At 37.5% G+C, this 11,521-nt stretch overlaps 1 protein-coding gene across 1 annotated transcript; it reads left to right on the top strand.

The window, feature by feature from the left end:
- The first annotated feature begins 3,910 nt into the window (after window positions 1-3,910).
- On the top strand, window positions 3,911-7,109 carry LOC102608169 (arginine decarboxylase). Its single transcript, XM_006487236.4, has one exon. It carries the CDS (start codon window positions 4,563-4,565, stop codon window positions 6,822-6,824), a length of 2,262 nt encoding a protein of 753 aa, XP_006487299.3. The 5' UTR covers window positions 3,911-4,562; the 3' UTR covers window positions 6,825-7,109.
- The last annotated feature ends 4,412 nt before the right edge of the window (window positions 7,110-11,521 follow it).

Below are 11,521 nucleotides of genomic sequence, written 5' to 3'. Positions count from 1 at the left end.
AAAAATTATAAATAGATGAAGCAAATTTAAACTTAGATTAACGAAATAATTAATCAAATAAGGGTAAGTTGTAATTTCAACTTAACATAATTAAACATATTTTCTAGGAATTTTGGAACACGCGAGGACAGCTGCTCTCACAAGTCCCTTAGTGGTTTTGCTAGTGACCCCAAATAAATATTTTAAAATAGATTCGAGTTTTTATAAGTTTAAATATTCAAACTATGGTAAATTTGTAATTGTGGGTTTAGATAAATTTGTAATCGCAGATTTTGTTGATTGAGAGAGCTTCGTTGAGTCCAAAATGAAGGTAGCTTCAGCCGCAAGTAAATACTTTTCCCTCTTAAATATGCTAAAAACCTAGTCCAACCTAGGAGCCAACAAAATCCGAGAATAATTAAAAAAAGTAGCACTAAATAAGTATAATAAAAAGCCACCATCATAAGCACATCCCTTTCTCTCCCTCTCAATAAACATTAGAACCAAGGAAAACATAGCCCACTCTAACCTAATCTTCTTTGACATCTTTGAGCTTTGGAGATTTAATTTATATTAGGTTAAATTACTTGAGCAAATTATTAAATCAAATAATACTTTAAAATTAAACAAGTAAAATAACAGCATTATATGTGTAAACATCCCTTATCTTGAAATGCACCAGAAAAAAGAAAAAAAAAAGTGTTACATAGTAAAAGGGCAGAAAAGTAAAAAGCTACTTTGGATGAGGTTGCTTTTATCAGCGCATGCATCATCATTCTGAAGATAATATTTTGCTATGTAGAGCCCCCCACGATCCTTGAGAATCCAAAGCAGGCTGGGAAAACTCCAAAAGGATGAAGGCTAAAATCGTAATTTCATGCATGCCAAGTGCGCAATCTCTGGCGTCGTCGTGGAAGGAAGTTCCTAAACGGGGCCGTCTTAGCGTAGGTTAGCCGTTAGCGACTAAATGTAACCTGGACCAGTTATTAACTCATTATCAGCCCCCACCCTAATTTTCTTTTTTATATCCTTTTTATTTTAATATTTCATTACTTGCTGTTCTCGGTTCCCTTTTTTCTGAAATGTGTAATTATTTGCGTGTATGACGCGCGTCAAAGTAAGGGCCAAGTGAGTCAGCACTTTCAACGACATCGTTTTCAGAAAGTTTGAAGCGTCAAAGTTGTAGATTCTCTCGGGGTTTAGGATTCACCTAAGGGAGGTGTCACCGTTTCAATTTCTCTTTCGGTGACCACCATTTTCTCGCGATAAACTCCCAATGTCTCGCGACGGGCTATTCATTTCTTTGATTTTATTTTTGTTGCACCGAATAAACCGGCAAAATAGCATTTAAATCCTATTCCATCCACCTCTAATTTCTCTCTCTCGCTTATCCCCCGTTTTCTATATCAGATCAAATAATCAAAATACTTAATATTAAGAGAATATCCATCAAAGATATTATTAATATTCTTTTTTTTTTTTATAGTACAAAATGTATCTATCAATTTAAATTTTTATTATAGAACTTTGTGGAGAGTGGAGGAAATTTTTCAATTTAAATTGATCTCAAAGCTCAAACTAAATTATGTAGTTTGACTTGTTTGATTTAAGCACCCCCTAAACGTTAATCTTTCTCGTATTCTTAATCGAACTCAGGTGACTACTAGCACAGAGCTCATTTAAACTACGCCTAGGGCCAAAGAGAAAGAACATAATATTATAGTTATAATATCATTAATAAATATTTATTATATATAAAATGAGAGTTAAAATTAGTTATCCCCATCCTTTAAAAAAAAATTCACCCCTATCATTAATGTGATAATTACATCATTATCATTAAGTACTTGTCAAATGCCACAAAAATTATATTTTAAATATTTTATGTGTTTCATAACTCTATACTTAAAAATAGTAATGAACTAAAAAATATGGAGAAAAATAGTTTAAAAATGATTAAAATACTAATAATTAAAGGAACCTGCCAAAGTCGGAATTGGAATGAAGATTAGATATACCATGGGAGTCGAATGGACAAGATAATGGTTACGTCATTCTCATTTGGGAAATTATCATTTTACTACCAAAGTTTTACTGACATATCATGTCAGTACCAAGGTTTGCCGAAAAGTGCATTTTACTACCAAAGTTTTGCGCCGTTATCAATTCACTACCATTCCGTTAAGAAAAAGTTAATGTTTAACGGAAATTGAGTTAAAAGTCAATTTTACCCTTAAGAGTTTGGTAGTAAAATGATAATTCTCCTAAAAATTTGGTAGTAAAATGATAATTCCCCTAAAAACTTGGTAGTAAAATGATAATTTATCTATCAAATTAACAAACAATTTTACTCTTACAGCTGGAAATGTCTTAGATATCCTTATGACATCAGCAAACTTTTAACGTTGTTAACGGAACGGTAGTAAATTGATAATGGCGCAAAACTTTGGTAGTAAAATGTACTTTTCGGCAAACCTTGGTACTGACATGATATGTCAGTAAAACTTTAGTATTAAAATGATAATATCCCTTCTCATTTAATATCAAAGTTGTGTTCATTTTTTTGTATTTGCTTTCAAAGTTGTAAAGGGTTGGTGGGCCTAAAGGCCTTCCACAAACGGAAAAGTAAATTAAAACCTCCTCAGGTAAAAGTGAATTTTCGACCTCGTTCGTCACGTTCATAATTCCAATCATGCCATGACCGATGAGCCCTCATGGAACACATGAATGGACTGTCCACGTGATTAACACGTGTATTTTTTTATTTAAAAGAGAATAAGAAACAACCCAATTGGATTTTCCCACCTGTAACGGAATCTGAGCAGCAACCCAACGGCGGCAACTAACTCACGATTACGTGGCGTCATCAACTGCGTCAACGCAAATCCTCCATTGAGGCGAAGAAACTTCCTGCCACTTTCCTCAGCCAAAATATCAGTTAATTATTCGCGATCCATCTCCTAATTTATCGGTTTCCGAGTTTGGACTGAGAAGCCTCGAGAGAGAAATTTTTAAAAACGCGCAAGAAAACCAGGGTCCCACACTCGTAAGCCACGCGGCAACTCGACGCTGATCACTCGTAGCGAAGAATCTTTATAACCTAAAACGAATAAAAAATTTTGAACCCACAAAAACAAACCAATCGTGATCATATTTGTCTTTTAAATCAAACAATTCCATGTTAAGAGTGATGCCTAGTAAGGTAATATTAATATTAAGGTTTGCATACCTTACGTTTGACGTAAGGTATAATTCTCTTACAAAACTAAGAAATAGTCGTAATAAGACCTATTACTGTAAAAAAAATTGTACTTTACGTTTAACATAAGGTAGCAGCTCCCTTAATATTAATATTAAGATGTTTGTTGCGATGATATTATTATGTAAATTATTTGGCTAATTTATAATTTTAATATTATATATTACAAGCCACAAAATTTTACTACGTATTTAAATATTCATCATATTATAAATATTAGTACTCATTAAATTGTTTTTTACATTAATTTTATTTTTATAAAAATAATATTAAGAGTACCGTATTCAAATTTTTATTTGACTCCCAACTTACAAGTTATAGAATTTAATACACAGCGTTGAAACTGGACTAATACGTTAGATCCCTATGAAAGCTAAATATTTGGTGAATAAACTAATTAAAATTGCACGGGATCTCGTTTTTCTATGATTTCTTATAGAAAGACATAGTTTGTTAATTCATATCAAATAGGTCCCAAATCATGCTAAAATTATTAAATTACTGAAATGCCTTGCAAAAGTGAAGCCGAATTTATGTAGGGGCTGGGCCGGGGGCTTATTTAACACAAATGTATAATTATGCGACTAATTGAGAAATTTCACAAGATATCTGCGTCGGTCCAAAACGATATAGGGGGGCCCAGGGGGCCCGTCATCGAGGCATCTTCCCTCCTCGATCTCCTATATAAAGGAGCTCCGTCTTTCATGCAAATCTCGCCCAGTTCCACCTTCGTAAGACATCTTCTTGCTTGAAGATAAAAACCACCCAAAACCCTAGCTTCTATTAGCTAACAGAAACTCTTGGCATCTCTCTTTCCATTTCCCTTTGCTATTTTCCCTCACTTTCCGGGAAAATCTCCTGAACTCCCTCCCCCGACACTCTTTTCATTTCCACCCCCCAAGATCCCTTTTCTCACTCTCCGCTCATTTCCCTCGCACGCTTCTCCTCCTCTCTTCTCTTATCTTTTATTCGTTTGGTCTCATTTCCGTTTCTCAGATCTGTGCAGGGCCTTTTGAATTTTCAGATTCGTAAAAATCTTCGTTGTCTTTTATTTTTCTTCTGAGGGTTGGATGTGGGTTGCTTACAAAAGTAGTTAACGAGGCGGGGCTGTCTTTCAATTGTAATAGATCTTCTACTGTCTCCTTTTGAGGGGGTAGCCGGGGCCTCGGCCTCGGCGGGTTCTAAAGCCCCCACCTTTACAGACCTTGAGAAAAAAATTCATCTTCTAAACTAACCCCCCCTCCTCGTTTTTTCTTTTTCTTTTTTTTCTTCTTTAATTCTTTAAAAAAAAGGCCGCACTTTTACTCGTCTCCGCGGAAAGAGGATGCCGGCCCTTGGATGTTGCGTAGACGCTGCCGTAGCGCCTCCTGCCTACGCCAACTCCCCACTCGGCTCCCTCCCCGTGCCGCCGCCGCTGCCGCTTTCTTTTATCTCCGGTGCACCACCACCCACACCTATGTCCCCTACCTCCGCCTCGGCTGGTTCTGTTGCCGCCGACGTGGACTCTTCACATTGGTCGCCGTCTCACTCGGCATCGTTGTACAAAATCGACTCCTGGGGTGCGCCCTACTTCGCCGTCAACCCATCCGGCAACGTCTCCGTCCGTCCGTACGGCCACGCCACGCTGGCCCACCAGGAGATTGACCTGCTCAAGATTGTTAAGAAGGTTTCGGATCCGAAATCAGTCGGTGGGCTCGGGTTGCAGCTCCCTCTTATCGTCCGGCTGCCGGACGTGCTCAGGGACCGGCTTGAGTCCCTTCACTCAGCCTTTGAATTCGCTATCCAGACGCAAGGCTACGAGGCCCGTTATCAGGGGGTGTTCCCCGTGAAATGTAACCAGGACCGGTTCGTTGTGGAGGATATTGTGAAATTCGGGTCGCAGTTCCGGTTCGGGTTGGAAGCCGGGTCGAAACCGGAGCTGTTGTTGGCAATGAGTTGCTTGTGCAAAGGAAGCCCTGAAGCTTTGCTCGTTTGTAATGGATTCAAAGATGCTGGATACATCACTCTCGCTTTGCTGGCGAGGAAGCTAGATTTGAACGTAGTGATTGTTCTTGAGCAAGAAGAGGAGGTCGATTTGGTTATTGAGATAAGCAAGAAGCTGAATGTCCGACCCGTGATTGGCGCTCGGGCCAAGTTGAGAACCAAACATTCGGGTCATTTCGGGTCGACCTCCGGGGAGAAAGGCAAATTTGGGTTAACAACCACCCAGATTCTGCGGGTTGTGAAGAAACTTGAGGTGGCTGAAATGCTTGATTGCTTCCAGCTGTTGCATTTTCATATCGGATCCCAGATCCCATCAACGGCTTTGCTTACCGATGGTGTTGGTGAAGCTGCTCAGATTTATTGTGAATTAGTCCGTCTTGGTGCTAATATGCAAGTCATTGACATCGGGGGCGGGTTGGGTATCGATTATGACGGATCCAAATCGGCTGATTCGGATCTCTCAGTCGCTTATACCCTCGAAGAATATGCCTCTGCCGTTGTTCAAGCAATTCGCTATGTTTGTGACCGGAAGAATGTTAAGCATCCTGTTCTTTGCAGCGAGAGCGGTCGTGCTATTGTGTCTCATCATTCCATTTTGATATTTGAAGCTGTTTCAGCTAGTGTCTCCCGTGCCGCCCCGGCTGCTATGAGTCCTCTCGGTTTGCAGTTTTTGGTAGAAGGGTTGACTGAGGATGCTCGTTCAGATTATACAAAGATGACTACTGCTGCTCTGAGAGGTGAGTTTGAGACCTGTTTGTTCTATGCTGATCAATTGAAACAAAGATGCATTGAGCAATTTAAGGATGGGACTTTAGGTATTGAACAGTTAGCTACTGTTGATGGGTTGTGTGATTTTGTAGCTAAGGAAATAGGTGCATCTGATCCTGTTCGTACTTATCATGTGAATCTATCTATTTTCACTTCAATTCCGGATTATTGGGCCATTGGTCAGTTGTTTCCTATTGTTCCAATTCATCATTTGGATGAGAGGCCTGGAGTGAGGGGGGTTTTATCGGATTTGACTTGTGATAGTGATGGTAAGATTGATAAGTTCATTGGTGGTGGTACGAGCTTGCCGTTACATGAAATGGTTGGTGGTGGTTGTGGTGAGCGTGGGCCTTATTATTTGGGGATGTTCTTGGGTGGGGCTTATGAGGAGGCCCTCGGTGGAGTCCACAACTTGTTTGGTGGTCCAAGCGTGGTACGCGTCTTGCAGAGTGATGGTCCGCACAGCTTTGCTGTGACTCGGGCCATGCCTGGGCCGTCTTGTGGGGATGTCCTCCGGGTGATGCAGCACGAGCCCGAGCTCATGTTTGAGACCCTCAAACACCGTGCTGAGGAATATTGTGGACAGGAGCATGGTAGTAATGGTGGGGATGGTGATACTGATGATTACGATCACGGCATGGCTAATAATTCTGCTTTAGCTAGCAGCCTTGCTCAGTACTTTCACAGCATGCCATATCTTGTGGTGCCATCCTCTTGTTCTTTGACTGCTATCAATAATGGTGGTGGGTTATACTATTGCAACGGGGAGGATTGCGATCCTGTTGTTGATTCTTCTCCAAATGAGGATGAGCAGTGGTCATACTGCTATGCTTAGATGTGTATTCTTAGTATCACCTGTCACCCTATCGAAATGCTTCATCTAATCCTTGAGCTTGTCTTGTTGCAAGTTTTTATTCCGTAATTTTAATTTCATTGTCTATTTTAATTTTTAGATTTTCATTGCAAAAGATGGAAGCAGTTGAACATTGTCTTTTGCAATTTTAGTGATGAAGAGGAGTGATGGGTACTGAATCCACCCTTTTGTAAATTCGGGATCTCATGGCCTCTTTTTATGTCAACATTAGTAGACTTCAATCAGAGCTTTTAGATTTAAACTCAATTCTCTTTTTGGTTTTGTTGATTTGATTCTTTTGAGCTACTGTATGTTAATTGAAAAATAGATTACTTTTTGAATCTGGTGCATGCTCTTTATTCAATTTAGATCCCGTGTAGGGCCTTTTTGTCATTTGCGGACTTTTGAAAAAAGGTTAGGAAATTGGGTTACGAAATCGTAACTTGTGGGGTCTGTTTTGTCTTATACTCTGTCTTGGGTTAACAGCTGGGCTTGCCAAATGGGTCTAAATTGAGCTTTGCTGATATTGGCAATTGTGCTTTGATGTTATTTTTCTCCTATCTGATTGCTGGTCGGTATTTTCAGATAAGAAAGATTTGTTCTTGCAGCATGTGAATTGGCTTCTGATGCCTCGATACAGTTCTTTTCAAATGGTACCCACTTTTGTTGACCACAATTTTGTGGGCTTTCTTGTGTCTAGTGTGTACTGTCTAGAGCCTCAAAGACCTCTTTGTGGTCAAGATTGGGAATGCACTGAAAAAAGTTGTGATGCTTGTAAGAATATAAAAAAATGTGAAGCCTGGTGCTTGTGAGTTGTGGCTTTCGAAACGTATTCTCTAGTGCCCTAGATTAATATATAATAAGGTGAAAATGGGTGTTGGTGATTGGAGTTTGTAAGGGCACTGCAGCTGCTCCCAGAAAGCCAGGCCAAATTTTAGCATCTCAATGACCCTCGTGAAGGAGTTGATATGATTTATAAACGGGCTACACATGGGTGACATAAACGGCATCAAAACTGCACCTCCGTAAAGGTGCCGTTTATGTCACTAACATTTAATCAAATACAATCGTGAAGCAGCTGGTGAATAATTCACCTCAGGAACATGACATGTTTTTTGAGAAGTGGGTGCTAAGCAGAATTAGAGACAAATCATGTGCCATTAACTTTAATGAAACAGTCTTAGGATAAGTCGACAATGATTAACCATATGCAATGTATCCCACACTCGGGTGGCATCTTCAATTGCCCAGTAACTTAAGCGTCCTTAAAGAGTTTCAAGATTATGTTGACATTTTTGCCTTGTGATGTTCCGTTCTTGTCATCAGCATATATACATACGACAATGTTGAATTATTTTTCATTATCTCTAGCTTTGTGTCTGCCACCTGCAACTTCATATTCTCTCTCAAAATGTTAAAAGCATCTGTTCACAAAGTTAGATATAGGGGACAATCAAGGGTATATATACCTGGGAAAAATCGAAAAGTGCTGGAAAATCAATCCACAGATTCTGTTCTGTTTTCACACATTGGAGGATAGAACTAAGAATAAACCTTCTCTCCATGTCTTGACACTTAGTCGACGCTGGTTTTACGCGTTTTACAGTATATGGAGCACGTTCAGTACGAATTAAGATTATTTCTTCACATGAACTCACCTGGTCTTTGAATGTTACTATGATATACATGCATATTTTCGTATGTTTTAAAGATTTATTGCTTTGAAATACTTTCATTCATTGACATCCTATTACAGATATGTTCGTGCTCAGATAAAAGCTCAGATCAAATAAGAATCCAATCTGTTCAGTACACAATTTTCTTGGAGTTAGAGGTGGAACTAGCTGGTCACTTAGTCAGCTGGGGCATAACTCTAACTTACATCCTAGCCATAATTTTTGCTGGCAATACAAATCTGACCTTATGCTGTGGAATGATTTGATTGATCTGAGTTTTTCATAATCGTAATCAAACAAAGAATAAGACTTCCTTATTCTTTCAGAATTCGTAATTGATCTTGCTTATCTTTGTCGAATATAAGAAAAAATTGAACAAAAGATTACAACCCTTCACCGCTCTTTCACATTGTCATGTACCTATATGCTCTATAATTACTTTTGTCCCGAGAAAAGTAAATGCTTTTAGAAACGTAGCCAGAGCATAATGACTGACCAAGATGAATGATCTATTTTATTTCCGGCAAATTGAAATGATATGTAGAATATAAGAAGAATAAATTTTCCTTTGGTTTCTATTGTCCCCATATTGTTAAATTCTCTCGTCTCGAGATAAGTGATTCCTTTTTAGTCATAGAAAGAGCATAATATATCTGCTATCTGAGTGATACTTAGCTGGAATTTGCTTTAATCTTGATGTTACAGTTTGCTTTGCTTTCTAGTTGATTGTCATATCCTGGAATAATCAGTTGTATTTGACAACCGTGGCATATCCCTTGACCTGCTAAAAGGCCAAACTCGCGGTGAAACCTGGAAATTCAATCAGGGGAGTGTATTAATCAGATATTTATTGCAATATGATAGCTGTGAAATAGTTGTCAACAAATTGGAAATTCTGGTATTAAATGATAACAACAGTATGTAAATTGGCCTAACTCTTATGATACAAGTCAAAAAACGAAAAAAAAAAATGATCCAAGAGCAAGTTATCATCAAGTATAAGAGTCCAGTCAAAGAGCACAAAAGTCATTCAACAACTGATTTATTTCAAGCATATGCACACAAAAGTTAGATATAGAGAAGTGCAGATATACCTACTCTTCAATCTTCATGATGTTTTGACTCTTTGTTCTATGAATCATAATGACTGGCAGCATATGATTTGATTGAAAGTTGGCGGCAATAACAATGGTAATGAAATGCAGAATTTATAAGCTTAATTTCCACGCTTGACCACAGTTTGGAACTGATCCTGGTTTGGTTAACTTTCATGTCCCTATATGATCACATAACTTTTGTTTCAAGAAAAGTAAGACCTTTATAATCATAGAATGAAGAGCAGATTATCTACAAGTGATTTACTTAGCTGGATTTTTAGCTACTCATAATGTTACCCTTAGCTTCCTAGTAGATGGTGATATCCTGAGAAAATCAATTAGGAATGAAGCACTTATTGCTTGATCTCAGCTTCTTAAGTTATGCACTGATCTGCTGTATTGTGCTACACTGTTTGCTTCTTGATTGAAAAAAATCAATTAAACTTTTGCTGGACTTTTGCTACTTGTAATCTCATTGAAGGCTTGTTTCTCAGCATATTATCATTAGAAAATGTAGGATGCATTCTTCTCTTTTGCTGTGCATTCCATTTACACCTGCTATTTTGCTGTCTCAGCAATGGAATTCACTAATTTGATGCAATGAATGCTTTATTTTATTTTTTTCGTATAAGCTTTATTTTTATATACAAGTTTTTCTATAAAATTCTTCTCCTAAACTTGCAAAAACAATTTTTTTGAGACTTTTTTTTTTTTTTAAATTCATTTTTGATAGCATATAAACTTTGCCCGAGTCCAAGAATCCAACTAGTGGAATTGACAAGAAGAAGATAGGTTTGAAAAGGATGATAACATAACATAACATAACATTTTATTGCATAAAGTAACTTTTAATCACCTCTTTATGTTTGATGGTACTTGCCTCAAGCAGTCTTAAAGTTGAAGTTTAGCTCAAAAATTTGAAATCAAATAAAAAGAATAAATGAATAAGCTTTCACACTCAACGATAAACTAAAGCCCTGAACTTAAAAAAAGAAAAAAAGGAAGCACTTGACAACTCAACTAGAGTTGTATGTTTGATCCTCTTATTACTGAATCTAATTTGACGAATGTAATAGGCCTATTTGCAACAAGTGCGGCAGCGAAAAGGAGAGCTTTTGGGTAATTTAGGTTATTCAAATATGTCAAATTTTCTGGTAATGTTTTTAAAGTTCGTCCTGTTTCTAGGAATTTAAATCAAGCTGTTCATGTTTTAGCCAAACTTCCTCAAATCACTCAGTTTTGGCTGGAAAATTTCCTAATTGAGTCAGGAGATTTCTTGTAATGCTTTTTTCAATACAAATTTCTTTTTAGGAAAAGAAAGGTAGAAAAACAGAAAATTTCATGTTCCATAAATGATAAATCCAAGATCCATGAGACAGAATAATGAAGTTTCAATAGCCATCATATATACAAGTCTGTTTATATGACTCTTATCTCTCTTTGCACCAGCCTGTGCTATATATTTAAAACTATGAGTGGGTTGGAGGGATTGAGTTGGTGTTACACTAAATAAATAAATAAATAGTTTTTTTTTTTATTGGCCGATCGAGTTCTAATTAACTCTACTGAGTAGTGGCTAAAAAAAGAAGAAATTTTATGATATATCAAATATAATACAATTAACTAATATATGTGTGATATGTGCATTTGGATTTAACATAACCACTACTTGCATGATAATTTTTCAAAATAAATACACACAAATCAAGTTACTAGCTTACAAAGATCATTATCAAGAATGAATCGAATCAAAGCAAGAATCGAATGAATCAAAGCACAACCATTGATACCTGCTAGTGTTGGAGCCAAAAAAAGTTGTTCAAATTCTATAGGATGAAGCTAACTGTGATTCTACACATCCCAACACATAAAATTAATAATGTTGAACGACAGGTTAGCAGGCCGT

The sequence above is a fragment of the Citrus sinensis genome, chromosome 8, assembly GCF_022201045.2.
Source record: "Citrus sinensis cultivar Valencia sweet orange chromosome 8, DVS_A1.0, whole genome shotgun sequence".
Classification (NCBI taxonomy): Eukaryota; Viridiplantae; Streptophyta; class Magnoliopsida; order Sapindales; family Rutaceae; genus Citrus; species Citrus sinensis.
This window is presented reverse-complemented; position numbering and strand designations above follow the sequence as displayed.

Coding starts and splice junctions, on each gene's coding strand:
- LOC102608169 (XM_006487236.4), top strand. CDS start 4,563: ATGCCGGCCCTTGGATGTTGCGTAGACGCTGCCGTAGCGCCTCCTGCC.